Here is a 25,817-nt window from a genome sequence, read left to right as displayed (position 1 = left end):
AGAGGATGGTCTTGGGGGGGGGTCTCGTAGTTTAAAAGTAGAATATAGACTGGTATCTGATTTGTGTGGTTTGTCTGTCACTCCACAAAGAATCCCAAATCACAGCATAGCTCTTGAAGGATCTACTTCTACGCTCACAGAGGACATGTCCCCTCCGGAGACCGGAGTCTCTGCCAAATCCTCCCAATAACACAAGATCAGTCATGTTACAATGTCAGGTCACAGGTGTCTTTTATAGGTTTCAACACCAATTATGTGACACAGCTATTTTTCCAACCAAATAATTATTTATTGGGTAAAATAATTTATGAATGAGAAACGTGTGGACGACTGAGACCTTCAGTAATGTGGTTTTTCCGTTCTACCATTAGATGATGTTCGTACGCATGGTCTGAGGTTTTCTTATATTTAGGAACACGTCCACGTACAAGTACAAACTGAGGAATCAGGGTGACATAAGAACTTAGAACAGTGAAATCAAAAGTGTTTAATTGTCAGAAGAGGTTTTAAAACAAGTGCAAACAGATGGAGAGCATTATTCAAATAATGCCAAACGCAAAAAAAAAAAAAAAAAAACCTCTAAAAGGTTAACGGTTGAAGGACAACTTATCAACAATTAAAACACCTGGATAAAACTTTGATTCCACTGTTCCAAGTTCTTATGTTACCCCTTCCTTCACGTTTTAACAACACTTGTTGGGGTTGTAACATAAATAGGGGCTTGTCCGGGATATGAACCCGGGACTTCTCGCACCCCAAGCGAGAATCATACTCCTAGACTACAGAATCATACTCCTAGACTACTACATGATGAAAATGAACAGCGTACCCCAGACTTACCTGGTCCACTAACAACCCCACCACAAACCTTCAAACAAAAGGTAGACTCCAGCTGCAGCACAGGTGAGCCAATCAGCGCCAGGTGCCAGGGAGAGAAAGAAGGTAGTGGTGGTGCTGGCTTCCAGCCTTTATAATGACTCCTCAGCTTCTGATTGGTCCAGAAGAGACCTTTGGTGATCCAAATTGGTCTGTTGGCAAAGGACTGGACACCTCATTAACCAGTCCAACACCAGCAGCACTAGCATTCCTCTAACCAGGCTCTGCACCTGGGGATGACAAAGACACTAACACAGCCAGAGGAAAAATACATGTTCAGCCGACACACAGACATGTAAAAGTATATTAATTTATACACATGAAATATGCACAGATATGTGTGTAATTAATTAATTAATTTGAAGAGGCCCCTGCCATCTCCAATCATATACATTAAACCACCAAATTGTTCCCAAGCGTGGCCGTGTCTGCAGCTTACCGCTCCCATGAGAATGGATCAATTTTCACCACACCACTATGGGACTTTAATATCTGTCTACGGCCTCGTGGCAAGGACAGATTTTATTTCTGCATTACTAGCCGTTTTTACAAAACAATGCCGTCAATTTGTTGCAACGCCGTGGTGGCATCAGGGACCTTTGAGTCATTTATAAGTGGTCGGATTGTGTCGTAATTAGACACATTATTAGGCAATGGTCACATAAAATGGGTATGGGTATGGTGGCGGTCTCTGCACTGCCGTGGACTTCAGTTTATCTTGGATACACCTTGCTTTTTGTTGTGATTGAAGCTGCGATTATTATGTTTTTTAACAAGCCGCTCCTAAAGGTGTCTGTCCTCCACAGTCCCCGTGCAGTCTCTGGTGATCTGAGCTTCAGCTCCAATGGAGAGATGCTCATTTTTGAGTAGGGCGTCTCAGCTGATTTTATTCAAAAAGCAAAGCGTACAGGTGCTGGCCAGTAAATTAGAATATCATCAAAAGGTTGAAAATATTTCAGTAATTCCATTCAAAACGTGAAACTTGTACATTATATTCATGCAATGCACACAGACCAATGTATTTCCGATGTTTATTACGTTTAATTTTGATATTTATAGGTGACAACCAATGAAAACATCAAATCTGGTATCTCAGAAAATTAGAATATTCTAAAGGCCAATGAAAAAATGTTTGTTTCTCTAATGTTGGCCAACTGAAAAGAATGAAGATGAAAAGAATGTGCATGTATAGCACTCAATACTTAGTCGGGGCTCCTTTTGCCTCAATAACTGCAGTAATGCGGCGTGGCATGGACTCGATCAGTCTGTGGCACTGCTCAGGTGTTATGAGAGCCCAGGTTGCTCTGATAGTCGTCTTCAGCTCCTCTGCATTGTTGGGTCTAGCGTATTGCATCCTCCGCTTCACAATACCCCATAGATTTTCTATGGGGTTAAGGTCAGGCGAGTTTGCTGGCCAATCAAGGACAGGGATACCATGGTCCTTGAACCAGGTGCTGGTGGTTTTGGCACTGTGTGCAGGTGCCAAGTCCTGTTGAAAGGTGAAGTCTGCATCCCCATAAAGTTGGTCAGCAGCAGGAAGCATGAAGTGCTCTAAAACTTCCTGGTAGACGGCTGCATTGACCCTGGACCTCAGGAAACAGAGTGGGCCAACACCGGCAGATGACATGGCACCCCACACCATCACTGACGGTGGAAACTTTACACTGGACCTCATGCAACGTGGATTCTGTGCTTCTCCGCTCTTCCTCCAGACTCTGGGTCCTTGATTTCCAAAGGAAATGCAGAACTTGCTTTCATCAGAAAACATAACTTTGGACCACTCAGCATCAGTCCAGTCCTTTTTGTCCTTGGCCCAGGCGAGACGCTTCTTGCGCTGTTTCTTGTTCAAGAGTGGCTTGACACACGGAATGCGACACCTGAATCCCATGTCTTTCATGAGTCTCCTCGTGGTGGTTCTTGAAGCGCTGACTCCAGCTGCAGTCCACTCTTTGTGGATCTCCCCCACATTTTTGAATGGGTTTGTCGTCACAATTCTCTGCAGGGTGCAGTTATCCCTAGAGCTTGTACACTTTTTTCTACCACATTTTTTCCGTCCCTTCGCCTGTCTGTTAATGTGCTTGGACACAGAGCTCTGCGAACAGCCAGCTTCTTTAGCAATCACCTTTTGTGTCTTGCCCTCCTTGTGCAAGGTGTCAATGATTGTCTTTTGGACAGCTGTTAAGCCAGAAGTCTTCCCCATGATTGTGGTGCCTTCAAAACAAGACTGAGGGACCTTTTAAAGGCCTTTGCAGGTGTTTTGAGTAAATCAGCTGATTAGAGTGGCAGCAGGTGTCTTCTATATTCAGCCTTTTCAGAATATTCTAATTTTTTGAGATACCAAATTTGGAGTTTTCATTAGTTGTCACTTATGAATATCAAATTTAAATGTAATGAACATTGGAAATACATTGGTCTGTGTGCATTGCATGAATATAATGTACAAGTTTCACGTTTTGAATGGAATTACTGAAATATTTTCAACCTTTTGATGATATTCTAATTTACTGGCCAGCACCTGTATGTCCTTGTTTACTTTCATTTTAAATATCTTTGCCGGCCGGAGCTCAGACTTAACTCCCCAAGTCATCATGACAACTCCCTGTGTTGCACTATGGCGCAATAGCCATTTAGAAGACAGAGCATTACCGCAATATTACTACCAAGCGAGACGGAACGAATGCCACAAGATTTGCGCGTTGATATGTGTTCCCGCCTCGAGATCTGTTTCTTTTGCACCCAGCTGTGAGTTCGAACCATCCACTTGCAAAAAATTGTCCTAACCCTTACCCCAACCCTTACCCTAACCATACACACAATACTTTCAAAATTTACAATAATGTAAAACATGCATTTGTGGTGACAGGGTGGTTAAGGTTAGGGTTATGTTTTGTGAGTGTGTCGTCTCCACTCGCAGCTGGATGCAAAAGAAACAGATCTCTAGGGGGAAACACATATCAACATAACACTGGCACGGTGTCGTTTGTAAAAAGGGCTACATTGTTGTTTTAATTAGACTATATATAGTTCAGTTTTTAAAACTTTATTTTTAGTGGTTTCATGTTTCAGGCTTCGAAGGGTTAACACTCCAACACAACCATGTGTAAAAGTCCAGCTGTGTGTTAGCAGGATCTGAGTCCTAAATCCAGAGTGTTAATACTCTGTTTAGGTGTGAGCAGCCTGATTTAGAAACCTTTTACAAACCAGCTGATTTCACAAGTTACTGAAGGTGTCAAATGGTGCTAATTGAGACAGGATAAATTAAACCCTTTGAAGCTGAGTTGCAGGATGAAAATAGTGCAGTTGAAAGTGTTGGAAACAAATGTTCTTTTTAAAAAACTGAATAGGAACATTGCTGTTTACAATCTGTGAGTCTGTGAACTAAAACTGCAGCTACTGCATTTTTTATTTGACATCGGCAAGGAAAAAGCTCCGGTTATTACAAGAACCCAAGCCAGTAAACAGGAGAGACCCAAAGGTTATTTCTTGTAGCCCTAAGAAACCACGGCATCTTTTACTTTTATTCAAATATCGGCTAACAATGAGCTAACAATGGTAACAGTGAGTTAGAACCAAATAGTTGGCTCGGAAAATTTCTCAAGCTACTTATTCAATTATCAATAACTTGATATGAAAGTGATATGTGTGCAGGGAATATTGAGTAAATCTTGGTGTTTTACTTCAATTATTGAGTTGTTCAGAACTATAACAGCAAGCTAACAACAAGACAGCATTTTACCAGAAGTGTAGTAAGTGCTCCCCTGCTGTAACATTACTGTTGTCTGCTCATTAGCTTACTGTGTGTGTATGACGCATCTCATCTAGAATCTTCTGGCTGAACCCTAACTGGCTACAGCCATGAAACCCACAGAACAGCAGTGAGAAAATCACCTTCTGTTTATAAAAATGGGATGCAGTAACCATACTTGACCACAAGATGTCATCTTACTTTATTCTTACATATTGCACCAGTATGTGTTGAACAAGGCTGTTCAACAATAGATCGTTTAATCATTAAATGTATAGTAAATAAACACACATTTAAATATGTATGTAAAACCATTTAATATAGCGGAAATGTGTTCTCATATACAAACCATTACTTCAATATTTGAAAACATACAAATATCTGTTGGATATCATTTAAATGTTTACAATGTATTTATTTACATTTTTACATACAGAATCACCAAGGACAATGGAAGGTAAGAAAATTAAGATTTATTAAAATAAGGGGTAGAATAAACGAGAACTCAGGGCACTGCAAAGAAGCAGGAATAAAGGCCGATTTCTGAGGACGGGTGCTCGGCGGGACGAGATCTAGGGAGGAGAACAGAGTGAGTATGCTGAGTGGTTGCGAGGACATATGGCAGGAGGATATGAACAGTCGATGAGGCTTGCGTTCTTCAGGATGAAGGGAAGCAGGGGGAAGGTGAGTCTGGTCTGGGTGAGTGGAAGATCCTGGAGGTAGCGGCAGGTGGGGAACTGAGAGCGGGCGACCAGAGGAGGGCAGCAAGACGTGGTATGAAGATCCGGGGTTATTGTCACAGGAGTAGATGAAGCAGATTGGAACCTGAGCAGACAGGCAAACTGGTTAACATACAAACAGGCAGATTGCTGACAGAAGTGCAGGACTGGTGACCAGATCTACCCAAGCTGAGAAATCAACCAGTGTGGAGAAGAGTCACGCTGCTCCTTAAATACTCTGGTGCCGTGATGATGATGCCAGACAGCTGGGGAGTCTCAGCCACACCCACCTGCAGGGAAGGAACTCAGGAAGATACAGAGCAGTACCCAGACCGTGACAGTGCCCCCCCCCCCTCCCCGCCTTCCCTTCACTCCAACAGACGTCACCTGGTGGACGAGCAGAGGAGGAGGCAGACCGGGAAGCCTCGAAGTCCCTGATGAGGGCAGGATCCTTGATGAAGGACTGAGGAATCCATGGCCAGTCCTTCGGTCCATACCCCATAGACTGGGGCTGGGCGTCTGTGCCGGTCCGCTAGGCGGCGATTACGGTCTGCGGTTCGTTGGAGACCTGCTGTGGTGTGGGTCCAGAGCCGCCTTGCCCGGCGGATGAATTGGAGCCCAGAGGTTTCGGGTACTGGATCTGAAGGGAATAAATTTGGTTGGTATCCCAAGGCGACTTTGAATGGAAACTTCCCTGTGGAAGAGGAGGTGTGAGCATTGTGTGCATATTCAATCCAAGCCAGTTGTGAGCTCCACACTGAGGGGTTTGAGGAGCATACACAGCGGAGCATGGCTTCCAGGATCTGATTCATTCTTTCACACTGCCCGTTGGATTGTGGGTGGAAGCCTGAGGTGAGAGCGAATCGGGTCCCCAGGGTGGCAGCGAACTCTTTCCATAAACGGGACAGGAACTGCGGGCCACGGCCGAAGAGGATCTCTGTTGGGATACCATGGAGGTGGAACACATGTTTAATAAGCAGGTTAGCTGTCTCTACAGATGAGGGTAGAGCTTTGAGCGGAACAAGGTGGCAGGATTTTGAAAAACGGTTGACAATAGTTAGTATTACTGTAAATCCTTTTGGAAGGTGGCAGACCAGTAACGAAGTCTAGAGTGATGTGAGACCAGGGCCGAGTGGGAACAGGAAGTGGACGAAGGAGACCAAAGGGAGGGTGATTGTTTCCTTTATTGCGGGCACAAACCTGACAGGCATGTACGTATTCTATCAGGAAACTAGCGAGGGACGAACGCAAAAACTCTGCCTCAATGCTCTTAGCTTCAGCCCACGCTAACGCTTTATCTCTGAAGAGACCGACAATATAAGATATCTTAATAGAATAACGAGGAAAACTATCAGGAGATAGTTCGAATGCTAGCTGGCATTGTAATAAAAAACCTCTGCATTTACCAAACTCACCAGAGAAGGTCTGACACGGAGGAGCATCCGCGACCCGGAAGTGTACAGGTGCGGGAACCGGAAGTGCGGCGAGGAGGCAAAACCGGTGACAACTCAGGTGGTTCCGAGGTGTCAAGTTTTATCTTACGTTGCTGAAGTACTGAATCTAACTGGAACAGACGCTGATTGGTATTGGATAATTCTCCGAGGTTAGTATGTAGACTGTGTTCGTGCTTTGCTAAGGTGTTGGATATGGATACCGAAATGGATTCTGCAATGGGGTCAGTCTTTTGGCTGGTTGATTCTGTAATGTTGGGTACCAGGTGTTTGACCCACGCCATATAGAATCACCAAGGACAACGGAAGTTAAGATAAATAAGATTCATTAAAATAAGGGGAATAAACAGCGAGAACTCAGGGCGCTGCAAAGAAGCAGGAATAATGGCTGATTTCTGAGGACGGGTGCTCGGCGGGACGAGATCTAGAGAGGAGAAGAGAGTGAGTATGCTGAGTGGTTGAGAGGACATATGGCAGGAGGATATGAACAGTCGATGAGGCTTGCGCTCTTCAGGATGAAGGGAAGCGGGGGGAGGTGAGTCTGGTCTGGGTGAGTGGGAGATCCTGGAGGTAGCGGCAGGTGAGGGACTGAGAGCGGGCGACCAGAGGAGGGCAGCGAGACGTGGTATGAAGATCCGGGGTTATTGTCACAGGAGTAGATGAAGCAGATCGGAACCTGAGCAGACGGGCAAATGGGTTAACATACAAACAGGCAGATTGCTGACAGAAGTGCAGGACTGGTGACCAGATCTACCCAAACTGAGTAATCAACCTGCGTGGAGAAGAGTCACGCTGCTCCTTAAATACCCTGGTGCCGTGATGATGATGCCAGACAGCTGGGGAGTCTCAGCCTTACCCACCTGCAGGGAAGGAACTCAGGAAGAAACATACAGAGCAGTACCCAGACCGTGACAATAGTTGACGTTGGACAATTAAACATGTACAAGTGTGATCTCCTGCGTTGGTTGTATGTGTGTAAATAGCACAGAATAATTAACAGTATTTGTATTTTTATGTATCAAATAAAAAAAAATTGGTGCACAGAGCCTAAGAAAAGCTGAAGGCCTCCAGAGGCATGTTAAAAGACAAAAATCAACTAAATTTACGAGATCAAATAAGGGCACCAGTTATATGGCCATATTTAGTTATGTTTTACTGATGTTGAACAACCTATTTTTTTGATACAAAAGCATTCACTAAACCTTTACAAGTGTTCGTAAATTATTTGTTCAATATTAGTTCATTGTTGACTTTATAGGCATCTATGTTACCCAAAAGTGTTTTGTTAAAGTTGTTTTTTTTTTTTTTTTTTTTTTTTTTTGTTATTCACTTTAAACATTTTATTCACATGCAACACACTGTCATGTTAATTTAACACAGTTGCAGCCCTTTTTATTTTTTTTAGGGCTGGGCAATAAATTGAAAATTTATTGTTATCAAAATTTTAACTCATATTGAGATCATTTTCCCATGTCAGTAAATTTGATAATAAAAAAATGATAAGGTGTGTGTAGGTTGGCAACATTCGTGCCCCTTTAAGAAGCTGTACCACCCTGAGTCACGTAAAAATGTGGCTCAAGGTAATAAATGTGACTTTTGTTTCTGCGCATACCTGTAGTTATCGTCCATTTATCGTTATCGCGTTGAAATCCTCAATATATCGTGATATTGATGGGCCATATCGCCCAGCCCTAATGTGTGTGTGTGTGTGTGTGTGTGTGTGTGTGTGTGTGTGTGTGTGTGTGTGTGTGTGTGTGTGTGTGTGTGTGTGTGTTTCAGTGGAATCATTTCAGAACTGCTGAATCTGATTTTTTTAGGATGCAGATCATGCCACTGGTATTGCATCACCTGAAGTTGCATCTAAATACTAAAATACTCACTTTACTGTGATTCTAACTTTCAGTGAAGATTCCACTGTTGGTATGTTTATTTGAACTCTGTTCTATCGGCAGATTATGTAAATATCTTTTCTCTCTGTGAATAATCCTACTCACAGCATTCCTGCCTGCTACTAACTGACAGTAATATAAAAAAAATTTGTGATTTAGAAGTAAATATTTTACCTTATGCACAAAATGTTCTGAATGACAATATTGTCCTTGACGGTGTATTGTACAAATCAGTGTGCAGAAAGAAACAAGTGGAAACTAAACAAATAATACCAACATGTTCATTCTGCTTCAGAGTTTTACAGCTGGCTTCGTAAAGCCCAGAGTTTAGATGAATGATGCATATTAGAGAACGCGGTGGCAGGAGAGGTTTTGCTGCTGTGCAGAGAGGTGGCGAGGGTGCCACAAACCCTTCAAACCAGCAGGAGGCTGTCTCTGCTGGGATTTATTGCTCCGCTGAAAGCTGAACGTCATGTCTCACTGTCAACCTTTCTGTCTTTCTTTCCTTCCTAATGCACACACTGTTTCCCAGTAAGACAGATTTATAACCGAACACAAAGCAAGCCCGCGGGCAGCAGACGCAAGGCCTGGTGTCATCTACATACCGCTGTGTATTTCCAGCCGCCCCCTTGTTATAATTAGAGCTGGTGTTCTCCTCATTGATTTCATAAGAGACCTTTATAAATGTCTTATCTCTGATCTAGACAGTTGGCAGACGGGTCGGCTCCAGACTGCGAGACCTGCAATAAGCCTCATATCACTCTGTCTTTACTGTCTTATTGAATGCCCAGCTCTTCAGTTTACACTGAGCTCTGCGCATCCCACCACAGAGCGGACGACATGACGGATCTGTGCAGCAATATTTCCTCCATGAATGGCCACTATTGGATTATGCCGTTTTGAGATAAATTTGTGGTTCCGTCGTGAGCTGTTCATCTTAGATGTAATCAGTGGCAGGTCATGAAGAATGGTCTTAAGCTCTGCCTCATGGGTGCTTTCACAAATCCTCTCAATTTCAAAGCTGCAATATAGCTTATTATTATTACTATTATTATTATTAGTGGTAGTAGTAGTAGTAGTAGTGGTAGTAGTAGTAGTAGTAGTAGTAGTAGTAGTAGTAGTAGTCTGGTGGTGTTGCTCCATGGATCAGGAGGTTGCTGCACACACCTTTATGCAGGAACTGTGCAGCTTGGCTAATGAAAATGCGGTGCTGCAGGTCACAGAGGGAGGGGGATCAGTGAGCACCAACTCACCTCCTCGACAGCCCCGTGTGCTCATGACAGTTATATAAGAACGGGAAGCTAAAGGTTGCCTTGAACCATTAGAAATCCACACAGACATGCCGGGCAGCAGTGCAGATAGGTGGCGAGCTCACCTGCTGATTAAAAAAGCTCCTTCATGCAGGCAGGAAAGCGGTCCTCTCCACCTCGGGGATGTAGCACAGATACATCACACAGAACATCTAATCAGCATTATTGAAAATAAACAGCTCTAACTTAAAGCGGTTATGTAATAAAGTTCAGAACCTGATGTGTGAATAATCATTGTGGTCTTTGGGGAGCTGTCCATGGAAAGTAATATAACTAACGGCCAACCTAAATAATTAATGAGCGTGTGATTATGGTGACCTCAGTTCAATTTGTGACCCACTCTCTGTAGCCTTTGCAGCTGTCGTGCTGAGGCGTGGAAATAACGAGCATTCATTACAGCGACATTGTTTTTGGACAGTGTGTCATGTTGTTGCTACCCGCCCAGATGCACTGGCATTAAAAATCCACAGTCCATACTTCCTGTCACCTTGACAACTCATAAATCTGTCACCGAGGAGACGGAATGTTCCACTGTGTTACCGAGGGATTTTCACCTGAATACAGCCCTGAGCTGATGACTAATGACTCAACCATCTTCTATAATTCTTACTAAAGCACTGAAAATGCATTTTGAATATTTATTAATGAAGAAAGTATATGAACAGGTTATGTTAGTCTGTGAGAACATGTTTTTTAAGGAGGTAAATGGAACATCAGACCTGTCAAAAAAGTCCAACAGTCCAATGAGTTTCCTAAAACTGTTGGGCTTCATTTTTAAATTGCCACAGGGGTGGGCAACTTCAGTTCTCAAGGGCCGCTATCCAGCATGTTTTAGTTGTTTCACCATTCCAGCACACTTGATTCAACTGCTCACCAAGCTCTGCAGAATCAACTGCTGACAAAAATCAGGTGTTTAGCAGGAAACAAACAAAACATGCTGGTAAGTGGCTGGCACGCCGGCGAGTGCCTGGTGGTCGGGCTTTCACACATGGAACCCGGCCAGGCACAGCCCGGAGAGGAAGCGTGGTTCCCCCTTCCCATGTGCTCACCACTTGTGGGAAGGGTCAAAGGGGTCATTGTGTGATGGGTGGTGGCCAAAGGCGTGGACCTTGGCGGTCTGATCCTCAGCTACAGAAGCTGGCTCTCTGTATATAGAATGTCACCTCCATGGTGGGGAAGGACTCTGAGTTGGTGTGAGGTTGAGAGGTTCTGACTAGATATAGTCGAACTCACCTCAACTCATGGCTCTGTCTCCAGAACCATTTTCCTTGACAGGGACTGGACACTCTACCACTCTGGAGTTGCTCCCACTGAGACATGCCGAGCAGGGGTGGACATACTAGTTGCACTCCCTCTGGGTGCTCGTATGTTGGGGTTTACCCTGGTGAACAAGAGAGTAGCCTCCCTCCGCCTACGAGTAGGGGATGGGTGCTGACTGTTGTCTGTGCTTATGCACCAAACTGCAGCTCAGACTACCCTTCGTTTGTGGAGACCTTGGAGGGGGTGCTGGAGAGCGCTCCTTCCAGTGACTCCCTCATTCTGCTAGGGGAATTTATCACTCACGTGGGCAACGACAGTGAGTCCTGGAGAGCTGTAGTGGGGAGAAATGGCCTGCTTGATCTGAATCCGAGCTGTATTTTGTTATTGGACTTCTGTGCTCGTCATGGATTGTCCATAATGAACACCATGTTCAGACATAAAGGTGTCCTTATGTCATCTCATCTGATCTGTGACCGCATGTCTTGGACACTCAGGTGAAGAGAGGGGTGGAGCTATCAACTGACATCTACCTGGTGGTGAGTTGGCTTCGATGGTGGGGGAAGATGCCAATCAAACCTGGCAGGCCCAAAATGTATTGTGAGGGTCTGCTGGGAACGTCTGGCAGAGTCTCCTGTCAAAAGAATTTTCGATTCTCACCTCCAACAAAACTTCCAAAATGTTCCAGGGGAGGGGGGACATTGAGTTCGAGTGAGCCCAGTTTTGCGCTTCCATTGTTGAGGTGGCCGACCAGAGCTGCGGCCACAGGGTTGTCAGTGCCTGTCGTGGTGGCAATACCCAAAGCCGCTGGTAGACACCAACGGTTAGGCATGCCGTCAAGCTGAAGAAACAGTCCAATAGGGTATGTTTGGCCTGTGGGACTACAGAGGCAGCTGGTGGGTACCGGTAGTCCAAGTGGAATGTGGCCCGAATGGTCACAGATGCAGAAACCCAGGCATGGGAGGAGTTCGGTGAGACCATGGAGCAAGACTTTTTATGGCTTCGAGGAGATTCTGGTCCACCATCCGGTGCCTCAGGAGGGGAAAGCAGTGTGCTACCAACACTAGTGGAGACGGTGTGCTGCCAACTTCGACTCAGGGCATTTTAGATCGGTAGGCAGAATACTTCTAAGACCTCCTCAATCCCACCGGCACATCTTCCAGTGAGGAAGCAGAGTCCAGGGACTTTGGGTTGGACTCACTAATCTCTGGTGCTGAGGTCACAAAGGTAGTCAAAAAGCTCCTCGGTGGCAAGGGTCTGGGGGGTGGATGAGATCCGCCCAGAGTTCCTTAAAGCTCTGGATGTTATAGGGCTGTGTTGGCTGACGTGGATCTGCAATGCCGCATGGCCATCGGGGGCAGTTCCACTAGATTGGCAGACTGGGGTGGTGGTCCCCTTATTTAAAAAGGGGGACCGCAGGGTGTGTTCCAACTTCAGGGGGATCACACTCCTGAGCCTCCCTAGTAAAGTATATTCAGGGGTTCTGGAGAGGAGGGACCAGCAGATTGATGAACCTCGGATTCATGAGGAGCAATGTCATTTTCATTCTGGCCGTGGAACACTGGACCAGCTCTATACACTTAGGAGGGTCCTGGAGGGTGCGTGGGAGTTTGCCCAACCAGTCTACATGTGTTTTGTGGATTTGGAAAAGGCATTTGACTGCGTCCCTCGGGGAGGCCAGTGGGGGGTACTTCGGGAGTATGGAGTGCCAGGCCTTCTGACACAAGATGTTAGGTCCCTGTATGGCCAGTGTCAGAACTTAGTCAGTAAGTTGAGCTCATTTCCGGGGAGAGTTGGACTTCGCCAAGGCGGCTCTTTGTCACTGATTCTATTCATAATCTTTATGGACAGGATTTCTAGGTGCAGCCAATGTGTTTTGGTGGCCCAAGGATTGAGTCTCTGCTTTTTGCAGATAATGTGGTCCTGTTGGCTTCATCAGAACGTGATCTTCGGCACTCATTGGAGTGGTTCGCAGCTGAGTGTGAAGCAGCTTAGACGAGAATCAGCTCCTCTAAATCTGAGACCATGGTCTTGAAAAGCGTAGAATGCCTTATCCGGGTCAAGGACGAGGTTCTGCCACTAGTGGTGAAGTTAAAGTATCTTGGGGTCTTGTTCACGAGTGAGGGAAAGATGGAGTGTGAGATCCACAGGCAGATTGGTGCTGCGTCTGCAGTACTGTGGGCATTGGATTGATCTCTCGTGGTGAAGAGAGAGCTGAGCCAGAAGGAAAAGCTCTCAATTTACCGGTCGATCTACGTTCCTACCCTCACCTATGGTCACGAGCTTTGGGTAGTGACCGAAAGAATGAGATTGTAGGTAAAAGTAGCCGAAATGAGTTTTCTCCACAGGGTGGCTGGGCTCTCCCTTAGAGACAGGGTGAGAAGCTCAGTCATCCAGGCGGGGCTCAGAGTAGACCAGCTGCTCCTCCACATCGAGAGGAGCCATTTGAGGTGGCTCAGGCATCCTGAGTCCTGGTAAGGATGCCACCTGGATGCCTCCCTGGTGAGGTTTTCTGGGCACATCCAACCGGGAGAAGGCCTAAAGGAGGACCCAGGACACCCTGGAGAGACTCTGTTGGCTGGTCAGGAAACACCTTAGGATTCCCTGGAGGAGCTGGTCCAAGTGGCTGGGGAGAGGGAAGTCTGGGCATCCCTGCTTAGGCTACTGCCCCCGTGACCCGACTCCAGGAAAAGCGGCCAAAAATGGATGAATGAATGGATGCATGGATGGATAAAATGGTAAAACAATAAATGTTGAAATTAAATGTATTTAAATAAGTGTTTATTTTTTCTGAAATGTTTGTGCAAACAAGAGGAATAATGCTCAGCTAAATGCTAAACTCTCCCAGAGTTACCACACAACCCCCCCCCCCCCCCCCACCCCCCACCCCAAATTACTATCCCCACCCCCACCCGAATATTTTTGGGGCACCACTGGTCCCACACCTCACCACACTCTAAACCAAATTGTTTGCTTGACCTGAATCATCATCACCTTTCTCCTTCTCTTGTTAGACCGTTGTTATTCTCTCAAATGCCCCCCACCCCCACCCCCCCACCCCCCCACCCTCCGCCCAGTATTCAGCAGCCAACCAGACATTCTTGACATTTGCAAAGGTTGAAAGACAAAGAACCTTTGTCTCCTAATAAGGCCACACTCCACACCCCACCTGAATGAAAACACCAAGCAAGCAAGAGAGGTGTGTAAATGGGGTGAAGTGTGTGTGTGGGGGCGGGCTAAAGAAATTCAGTAAATGAAGAGAAACTAAAGAGCTGGTTATTTGTGACACTTTTAAACCTGTCAGAACAGAAAAATTGTACATTGTAAAATTGTGTGCAGATTTTCTTCTCAAAATGTAATCATGAGTGTCTTAATTATGTCTTGAATTGTTTTTAATTTATTCTCATTTTATCGAGAAAGACACAGAGGTTTTCTGGAAGGAAATACAGAGCGCGGGCAAATAATTTGAGACTTTTTTAAAACTCCCTCTTGAACACTGGCTGAGGGGGGTTCAAAACAGGACAAAAGTGTTTAAAGTGATGATAAGCACTTCATGCTTATGACGATGATGGAACCAGCTTTGTGTCAGAGACTGATGTAAGTTTTTGCTGTGAAGAAAAGACTCAGACGCTCCGCTGCAGAAGACACCAAGCCTGAAGCGGAAACTCACAACACCCAAGGTCCTTCTGTGCTCCTCTCATCTCCATCTCTCATCCATCACACCCCTCAGACTCTACCTCTCACCTCCCTCAGTCTCTACTGCGCCTCATTTCTCCACACTTTCTTTTTCTTCCTGAATGAAACTGGCTGAACCAAGAGGGAAAGATACAAAAATGTTCCTGCTAATGCAAGCAAGGACAGAGACACAATGAAAGCGTCATACCTGATCAAACACCTTTCATCACTCACTTTAGTCAGATCTTGTTCACCGCTCAGCTGTGAGTCAGTTTCATTCTCCTGATTAGAAAAGACCCGTGGCCTTGATTTATACAATGTGGCTGGATTGTCTCCTTTGGTGTTTTAAGGTACTGAGTTAAGAAGTTAAAATGAACACATTTCCCTCTCTCTCTCTCTCTCTCTCTCTCTCTCTCTCTCTCTCTCTCTCTCTCTCTCTCTCTCTTTCTTTCTTTATATGTGTGTGTGTGTGTGAAGCGGATAGGGCCGTTATGACATCAGGCTCGTTAGAGGCGGCTATAATTAGAGGCAGACCATGAGTTCTGTAAACTGCCTTAAATACAGCGTCCTGTGCTAACGAGGAGAAGGAGCGTCTGTATGTGTCTGAGTGCGATGTGTCTGAATGTCACTGTTTCTCTTTGCCCCCACCTCCTGTTGTTCTGTTTCTCTGCTGTTTAATTTATTTTTTTTTTCACTCGCTGGAATGTGGGCAGATATGAGATAATAGTCAGACTTTCAGATTAGTTCTGCTCGCAACTCAGCAGCCAACGTTAACCACGTGTTTGTTGTTTTACCCATGAGCCCGTTGTCTTGGAAACGTTGCATAAGAGGGAGTGGGAAAGAAGCAAGATGCCCCTTGCTGATTGGGAGACAAGGTGGCGGATCTCTTCCTCTCTCCCCCATCCTCCTCCACATGTCTCCCTCTTGCATCTTGCTCGTTTTGCTCCTTTTGACACTTGCTCCAACTAAAGGTGTCAAACCCCAGTGGTTCCAAATGTCCCTCTCGTGTCTCCACACATTGAATTGACTCCTGAACGCCTCCAAATAAAGCTCGGCAGTCAGAAACAGCACGGTTGGTCGGCCCTGCACCCTCTAGCTTCAGCTAAATTAAAGCTCCTGTTGGAACAGTGATTTATAGCCCAGTCGGAAATGTTTGTTCACAGAGTGCTCACACACTAACACCTGCTAACACACACACACGCAGCACCCTGAGCTGTGTTTGTGTGTCATCTCTTAGGTGTGGGAAGCCTTGAAGTCAGCGAGGACAGTGCTGCGTTCGATCCGCCGGCACTGTACGATCATAACACATCAGGACGACCTTGGATCAGAAGAGTTCATCATTCATATTCTATATTTTTATGTTTATTGCTTAATTTTACTTAAATGGAAGCTCACAAAGTCTGAGGGTTACTCTAATAAAAGTATACGCAGCAGTAATACTCAAATTATTAAGACAAATGACCGTAAAGTCAGTTCCTTTTGGAATCTGCATTGTTTAGAAGTGTATAGCAAGCTGAGGAAAGAGCAGAGCGGGCAGCCCCCGTGTGAAGGAGCTGTCTCAATCCATGTGTTTAGCAAGCACCATCTGTTCCCTTTATTCAGATGGGAGCAGAAATATTTGGTTGATTAGGAGAGGATCTGTGAAGGATGGCCGCACCGTTACCAATGGTTACAAAGGACATACATGCTCGGTTCTGTCAGCTGGTGTTCTGGACTACACATGGGAGGAGGTGTTAGGACATCAACATGCTACACATGTGTTACAGCAGGACTCACAATGTCCAAACTTTTAAAGTGCGCCACACTTGCAACTTTAGAGTTGCCAGGTCACTCCCTACTGGTGTAGGGCGCTGTGGAGTGTAGCTGACATGGTGGAGCTGGAGTCTGATGGATCACTCCTCTAGAAACTAATGAAGACATTTCAGCATTTAGATTAAGGTGTTAAAAAAACAACACACAGTGAGGAGATATTCTGTTTAACCACAGAGAATTAATAACACTAGGGGGTGCTAAAAGCAAGCAAAACTGCCAAGTATCCCTTCAATACAAGACACAAATCAGCTTTACATGACCACAGAGCAGTTCTGTGTTAACCTGTAGCTAACCTAAGGATGTTCTTCTTTGTATGTTGATGTTGGCAATGTGAACAGAGACATATCCATCCATAAATACACACTCAGTCACAGTACAACATGGTTTGCTTAATCTTGATCGCATGGATCATCTAACTCTGATCTAGATTAATCTAAAGGTGGACTTTTTTCTCCCCATAGGTCAATAACTCAGCAGGACTGACTAATCAGGAGTATTGTTGTTGTTGGTTTCACAGCTTTAACCTCACCAAAGCAAGACTTTTTCATTTCTAGCAAGGTTCCTTTTTGTTTACATTGTTCCATGAATATTTGTAAGATTTTAAATATAATTGAAAGACAATAAAAACACTTTGCAAAAGGTTAACTTACTTTTATAACTCATAACAGCGAAGGCGCCTTTTGCTGAGTTACTGTTTTAAACACAGTTACTGCCTGATGTGTTTTGACTGTCTGGTTTTGTACCTTGCCTCTCTCTGTTACCTGTAATTGTGAGCCAGTTGTCATAAATGTAAGTAATTTTATCAGATCCATTCATAATTTGTCTTTTAAATTGCGTAAGACTTTTTTTCTTTGTAGTATCACATCAACTCACATTGTATCAAATGAAAACTCACAGAATCAGACCTGAGTGACAAGTCGTGTTGGTTTTATTCTGCTCACACAGATCCAGGTGTGTTTCGTGTCCATCACAAATGGAGTTCACGGATGACAAACACTTTCTATCTTCAGGTGCAGATCTGGGCGGCCTGATGGACCTGGAGTCTCTGTACCGCGGCGTGGAGCAGAGCATCAACAACACACGGGCAGGACGGGTGCGCAGGCAGAGTCTGGACCGGGCCTACAACATCGAGGTGCTGCTGGGCGTGGATGACTCTGTGGTCCAGTTTCACGGGAAGGAGCACGTGCAAAACTACCTTCTCACACTCATGAACATTGTAAGTGTCAAAACACACGTCGGTTTAGTTGAGAGATCATGAGCGGGTGACTTTTCACAAGTTCCTGAACTTGTCCTGCGGCTGCGAAAAATTAAATCAAAGGAGATTTTTTTTTCATTTTAGTCATAAGAAAAGTCACAGCGAGGTCAAAAGAAGAAGGGGAACACACACACACACACACACACACACACACATCCACTATGAGTCAGATTTCAATCCCCCTCCTACATGTGAAAGGCTTACCTGCAATCAGCCACAGGTAATCCTTTCTTCTCTATCTGAATATGAGGAGATTTCTTTTGTGTAAAAATGTGTGTGTGCGTGTGTGTGTGTGTGTGTGTGTGTGTGTGTGTGTGTGTGTGTGTGTGTGTGTGTGTGTGTGTTCACCAAGCCCCCACAATGCGGGTCTGAAATTGAGGCCAATGCGGAAGTGAAATAAATTGCAGTTCCACCCTCATCCACTGGGGGCTGGTGTCAGAAGCGAGCAAATCCTCACTGACTCCCACGTTAAAAATACCAATTTCACAGCAGAAATAAACATGTTTACAGCCTGGTACCAAAACATGTTTTTGGTTTAATTGATCTAGTTTACACTCATGACAACTCTGAGGGGGATGAATTTTTTTTGTCCCTCTTCTGTTTAAGTGTATTAAAAGCCTAAAATTCTGTATAATTAATGAGCATCAGACCCACGTGACCACAGAGCTAGCTCCGTGGAAAGGCCTCAGTCTAAGCTTCGGCCTCGCCTGAAAACTGTTCCGCGATTTTTAGTCTCTGAACTTAGACCAGTAGTTGTAGCGTTTGTGTATTCTTTTTTGGATATTTTTTGTGCAATTGTTGGACAAAATGACTTGCTGTGGTATTAATTGCACTAATAGAACGTCCAAGGAGTCTCCACTTCATTTTTTTCGGTAAGTAAAATCATATTTATGTACTTTAGGTCACTGCCGCTTTTGCACTAGCTGAGCTTATCAAAGTAGCTAGCTAACTACCATTTTAACATGTACTGTATAACCATGGAATTTAGATGTAATACGGTAAAATAATTTGTAGGGTATATTTCAATGGGTGTAAAACCCAGTGCATTTAACATAAAAATGGGTGGAAATTTGACATGTTGGTGGAGCTCTCGGAGGGAGACTTCTGTGTTCCATCCTTCCACCCGGTTCTCCCCAGCGGTCAGCCCGGCGCATCTCTGACCGCCTGTCTGCTGCGTGGGCTGACCACTTGTGGAGCTCTCGGACTCAGAGAGACACCTGACCACAGAAATACTGCAGCTCGGAGAGTTGGTTGATAGTGCTTGATGTTAGTCTCCAGAAGTCTGTATGCCATCAGATAAACTCGCTTGTTTTTTTTTTTTTTGGCATATTTGTTAAATAGTGGTGGTGGGGAGCGACTAAATAACTAATTTGTCCACAAAGAGCCATGACCGGGTGCCCTGTTCTCATGGGAACTAGTGCAGTTTAATAAAATGGAAATTAGTTAATAAAATTGATTATTAAAAGGTTCATATCCTAGCCAATAAGATGATAGACTCAAGTGTTTGGTTTTATATATTTTGTATAAAGTATGCATTTTGTATTACTCTTTATCCTAATTTTAGACCTTTTACTACAGGCCAGGATAAGCTATTAAGTATTTTCAACCCATATGCTTAAGTAGTTCTTTGTATGACGTTTTCATCTAGGTGATCCAGAGAGGCTTGACCTTTGGGTGAGCAACCAAAGAAGAGAGTGCTGGACTCCCAATTCACACTCCCGCTTGTGCAGTGAACACTTTGAGAGTCATCACTTCACCACGGACTCTAGGGTACAAACACATTACTTCATATTTTGGTTAAGATTGAAAAAAATGAAGCATTAGCTGTGTAATATACAGATGTTACATTGCTGTGTAACAAGAAAAAAATTTTCCCCCTCCCTTGAATTGTCTGTGACTAGGGCTGTTTAGATGGGGAAACAATCACTTTATTAATTTCCATATAAATCTATGGATATTTATTCCACTAAACAAATTTCTTTTTTTGTCAGTCTTCAATGTGTAACTTTATGTAATGGGATGAAAAAAACATGATGTTAGGTTAATTGGTCTGTCTAAATTGTGTGTGTGTGTGTGTGTGTGTGTGTGTGTGTGTGTGTGTGTGTGTGTGTGTGTGTGTGTGTGTGTGTGTGTGTGTGTGTGTGTGTGATTGTTTGTCCTGTGTGTCTCTGTGTTGCCCTGCGATGGGCTGGCGCTCTGTTTAGGGTGTACCCTCCTGATTGCCCATTGGCCGCTGGAGATGCCCCCCCCCCCCCCCCCTTACATGGACAAGCGGGTTCAGAAAATGGATGGATGGATGTTTCAGGTGGAATTGCTGTGTGATTCCTGTGTCCTGTTTGTTTCCTAGTTGTTTTTATATTTCTCTCTTATTTAGTTTGTCCTCTATCAACCCTCTTTATTCCAGATTGGTTCAGCATTTACATGCTAATGTGGCGATATATAACCCAAACCAATATTACAATAACATAAACTCGTACACAAAAGGCTCCTCTTGATAGAGCAAATCTGTTCAGCACATTCTGACAGACAGACCACCATTCTTCATGTTGCTGTACAGGACATTTTTAGAGTTTTTCTTTTTAAAGATAAATAGTATTACATTTAAAGAGCAATACTTTCACATTATCATTTTCCCACACTTTCTGAACCTGCATTTTGTTGTTTTTCAATAAAGAATGACAAATTATTTAAGTTTATGGGGTTTTTTTTGCACACCAATATCTATCTGTAAAAAATTAGGGTTTTGCAATACGGCAGCCTCTAAGGTTTATTTTAGTAAGATTTTTAAACCAAGTAAAGTTAGTAAAGAACACATTTCTATTGGCTGCTAAGTAACTGTAGGACTTAAAACAGGCCTGTTGTAGAAACAACTTGGCATAAATGATTCTTCCGTCCTTTTTGGTGTTAACCAAAGAAATTCCAGTAATTGAGCAAAAACATTTATTTTTTTACATCACATTTTATAAAATAGCAGGACACAAAGTATCAGTACATTTAAAAAAAACGCAAAATAATAAAAGGGGCCCAGAGAGCTGCAGAGTGAGTGCAACATTGGGTTGTGAAGGAAGAACAGAGTTGTCAGCAGTGTTAGCTATAACAGTCAGGGATATGTTTATCCTGTTTGCCTGAAAACTGAGACTGCCACCTGGAAGTCTTTCACTGCTTTTGGAGCTGGCCATTAAGACAATTGCCAATATTAGTTAAAAAATATATATTATTTCCCCTATTTGTGAAATAAACTTTGTCTGACAAAAATATCCCTGTACTGTCATGTTTGATGTGAGGATGCACAACAACGGCACCATTTAAGCTAGAAATAAGTGTAGCCATAACACTGTTGACAAACCTCCTGGCCTTCTCAATTTTAGCAGGTTTTACACCTGCCCTCCAGCAACACCTTTGGGTGATGAATGACTTGATGATCATCATTTGAGGGTGTAGAAGGTGAAGCCGGTGCAGGTCCTCCATCATGCTGACCAGCTTCACACTGCTGACCACCCCCATGTCATTGCCGCCGCAGTGGATGAGAAGGACATCAGGAGCTGCTCTTCCTCGCAGGGAGTGGAAAAAGAAGGGGAGAAGGTCTTTCCACCTCAGTCCGCCCCAACCGAATCAGGAGACACAGACGTCAGGGAGGTCAAGGTTGTCTCCGAGGGTCTCTGCAGCTCTCTGGGCACCACGCCTCACGTAACTGTCTCCAATGATCCAAATGGCTATGGAGAAAAAAATAACAGGTTTGGCCTAGCTGTTTAAAGTACAAAACCATACATGAAGTGGTCAAGACAGGTACTTGGAACTTACACTTGCTGCTTTGTGTAGGCAACGTTGGAGACACACAGGCTGCCATGGTGACCTTTTAACAGATCTAAGAAAAAAATGCAATAAAAGAATGAAACTTAAAAACTCCCAGACCTCATTTCATGATTGCTAATCAGCTATGGCTTATTTATTGTTTGGATCACAGTGAGTTACACTAATTCTAATATATTTTTTATTTCTATTACACATTTTTAATTATTATTTTCACATGACTGTTATCAGGCTCTCTTGTTCTGGTTCTCATGATAATAATTCTGTTTCTTCCAGTAAGTTATCTTGTGCTTACTTCATCTGTATAATGTCTCTTTACTTTTGGTGAATTGTACTGAGTCCAGAATAAAGGCTACTTGGCTGTACAAGATACAAACAAGGATTACGTTTTAGAAATATATGAAATGTATTTAGCCTGCTAATTTATCTCAAATACTAATAACTACTGCATTTTCCGGACTATAAGTCGCACTTTTTTTCATAGTCTGGCCGGTCCTCCGACTTGTACTCTTGAGCGACTTATACACCAAATTATGTAGGCTACACCGCGTTGCTGTGGGCTGGCTCCAGACCAGGAATGAGCTCCCCTGTCCCGCTGGGAATAAAAAACACACAGCTATCACCTGCTGGAGCCTGTGGCGCACCGTTACGCACCTGATCCGGCCCAGGAGTGAGGTCCCCTGACCCGCAGGGAACAAAAAACACACAGCCATCACCTACTGGAGACGGTGGTGCGCAGCTGTGGGCTGGATCTGGCCAAGGCTTCAGCTCCTCTGCCCCACCATCACCTGCTACAGCCCGTGGCGCGCTGCTGCGAGCTGGCTCCGACCCAGGAATGAGCTCCTCTGTCCCGCTGGGAGGGTTTCAAACACAGCCGTCCTCTGCTGGAGACCGTGGCGCGCTGCTGCAACCTCGTTGTTTATTCTGTTATTGTTACTGGTACTTGTCTTGCAATGTGAAACGCTTGGTCTCAGATTTTGTGAGAAAAATAATAAAATTTCCCCCCAAAATGTGACTTATAGTCCAGTGCGACCTATATATGTTTTTTTCTCCTTCATTATACATTTTATGGCTGGTGCGATTTATACTCCGAAACGACTTATAGTCCGGAAAAGACGGTACGTTAAAAAAATTGAAAACTTGCTCAAAGCAAAATATATTTTCATTAATGAAATAACTTATAAACGTACCGATTTCATACTTTTTTATTCACAAAAAGATAGTTTTCATGAAAAAGCGCCGCAAACCTCCACACAAACTCCGTGTGAGCTTCAGGTCGCTGGTGTTCCACAGAGTTAGCTCCGGTTGTAGCTAGGTAGCTACCTCCATTAGCTTAGCTCCCACCTCTGCATTAGCTGTGGGTTAGCTTCAGGTTAGCTTGAAGCTAGTTCGACCGGGTGTCGTCATTTGATCCCAGCCTTACAGCCCTACCCTCAGCTCCACCTCTCTTCCCTTTTGTGGAATTGTCTGGGCTTGATGGAACCTGTGACATGGTCAAAATGGCGGTGGTAGCCACCTCCCATTTCTCCTCAAAAACGTGTTATTGGAGCATATGGAAACCCATTGTCCATATATATATATATGTCGATGGTGTTCACTTTGCAAGTGAGAAGGTGCGCTGTCTGCACTGAAGGGAGCTCCTACATATCGTTTCATCACGCTTTGTGTCATGTCATCACTCATTGTGTGTGTGTGTGTGTGTGTGTGTGTGTGTGTGTGTGTGTGTGTGTGTGTGTGTGTGTGTGTGTGTGTGTGAGCATGAGAGAGAGAGAGAGAGAAAGATGCAGAAACAGCAGGTAGTGTGCTCCAGGCCACAATAACACTTAGCACTTATGGTTCCAGGTGTTGTTACAAGTGTGTGTGTGTGTGTGTGTGTGTGTGTGTGTGTGTGTGTGTGTGTGTGTGTGTGTGTGTGTGTGTGTGTGTGTGTGCGTGTGCGTGTGCGTGTGTGTGTGTGTGTGTGCGTGTGTGTGTGTGTGTGTGCTTCTACTCGTATTGCGCTAGGAACCAAGCCCTGACTGTTAAGCAGGTGTGAGCACAAATCCTACCACACCTCTTTGTCTCAGCTCAGCGCTCAAAAAAGAACAAGAACAGCCATACTCCCTCTCTTCACTCTCTCCTTACATCCCCAACACACACACACACACACACACACACACACACACACACACACACACACACACACACACACAACCATTGCCACCGTCATCCTTTTTAGATATTTGTTAGACAATATAGGAGAAGGGAATATGCAGCCCTGTCACAGCCCCCCTTTAATCTGTGGGGAAGAGATGGAGAGAAAGATGAAGGGGGGGGGGGGGGGGGGGGGTATTTTAAACAGTGCATTCGGAATAAATTACTGACAGGCAGATAAACAGAAATAAATAAATAGAGGGTTCCCTCCCACGCGTGGCATCTGGGCGACTTTCTTCTTGAAAGTTTGCTTTGCTCACTTAAGGATGGGTGTGCGCTCTCTCTCTCTCTCTCTCTCTCTCTCTCTCTCTCTCTCTCTCTCTCTCTCTCTCTCTTTCTTTCTTTCTTTCTCTCTCTCTCTCCCTCTCTCTCTCTGTTTGGGCTGTCAGCAGCTCTGCTTCAGTAGTTTATAGCAACAAATCCTCAATAATCTGGGGGAAAAACTTTCTAAGTAAAATGCTGGCGTTAATAAAGGTTTATAACAGACACGTCAGGTAAAAGAACATTTGGCATGAAATGAAAAGTAATTGTAAATGACTTTGTGGCAGACACATCCCTTAAAACACTTTCTGTATTGCTGCAAAAATATATGTAAGTAAGTCTCATTTCTCTCTTAATTCCTATTTCAAGTCAGTCCAAAAGTGCACTTTTATATTGTTTTTGGAAATGCACTAAAAGAATAACGCGCATTGTGATTCCAGGCAGAACACCTGCTTTGGTATTTAGCTAGCTTTAACCACAATGATGGAGTCAACGGGTGAAGCTGAGGAGGGGATTAAAGCGGGGCTTATCACTACAAAAGCAAAGCAGGGTGGCTCTCACATCTAGACATATTTTAAGGTTTAAAAATAAACACATTAAATACAAAAGGAGAACAATTCTATTGTGGGGACAGAACATTCAGAAAGGAGTGATGACGTAGCTCCAACAGGATTATTTCCTAAGGATCAAAAATCTTACAGATTTTTGCCCCTCCAAATATTATTCTTTGTCATGTTGCTGAGGCATTATAGGAGGATTTAAAGGCATAGTTCAGAGCTTCTGAGGTCATTTAAAAAAGATTATTAACAACTAATACCTTGACTGTTTTAAATTTGATATGACCAGATTACAGTTCTAACATGGATTATTGTCATCTTCAAAGTGGATTCTGTCTCAAAGATGCATTCGCACATTTAAGAGAATCCCTTCTTATGAACATCTACGTTATCATCGATTTTGCATCAGATGATTATGGATTAAAGACCTGCTGTGTACAGACCAGAGCTGTAGAAAGAGAGTTACGACACGCTTTGAACTCGCCGACTCTCGGTCACGTGGTTCATGGAGCTCTCGATAGTTCCAAACATCCCAGTGCCGTAAGTCAGTTTGAACGGTGTGTGGTGGGACAAATCACAAAAATTGAATATTGTCACATTTCCCCTGGCGATTTTTGCTAATTATTGAATAATATTATATATTATATTATATATTATGTCCTAATTCCTTCACAAAGTAGCCTATTTTTTTTCCGAGCATTTGTAGGAAGACCGACACCAGTGACTGTTCTACATTACAAGAATACGACAGTTCTAACACATTGCAGAATACATTTAGACCACATACATTACTATAATATATTATAGAAATAAATTTGATGTAGCAATGCAACACACTGCTCTAATATAAGCATATGTAATAACTTAAGTCCAGCAAGAAGCCCTAAACATCTTTGGTTTGTTCTTTCTGTGTTTGGCTTCTAATTCCATTTTTGGTTCTTTTTTAAAACACAGGAAAGGTTTCTCTTTACCTTGCTGACAGTTTCGTTTGCGTCTGCAAACATCCT

At 44.0% G+C, this 25,817-nt stretch overlaps 1 protein-coding gene across 2 annotated transcripts in view; it reads left to right on the top strand.

The window, feature by feature from the left end:
• LOC107375858 (A disintegrin and metalloproteinase with thrombospondin motifs 2) overlaps positions 1 to 25,817 on the top strand; it is a 225,561-nt gene that overhangs the window by 151,955 nt on the left and 47,789 nt on the right. For both annotated transcript variants that reach the window (XM_015944653.3, XM_015944642.3), the window contains exon 4: positions 17,745 to 17,950. In XM_015944653.3, the coding sequence (XP_015800139.3) occupies positions 17,745 to 17,950 (206 nt within the window). The remainder of the gene's footprint in view (positions 1 to 17,744; positions 17,951 to 25,817) is intronic.

The sequence above is a fragment of the Nothobranchius furzeri genome, chromosome 1 (assembly GCF_043380555.1).
Source record: "Nothobranchius furzeri strain GRZ-AD chromosome 1, NfurGRZ-RIMD1, whole genome shotgun sequence".
Taxonomy (NCBI): Eukaryota; Metazoa; Chordata; class Actinopteri; order Cyprinodontiformes; family Nothobranchiidae; genus Nothobranchius; species Nothobranchius furzeri.
The sequence above is the reverse complement of the archived record's forward strand: the minus strand, read 5'-3'. Positions and strand labels throughout refer to the sequence as shown.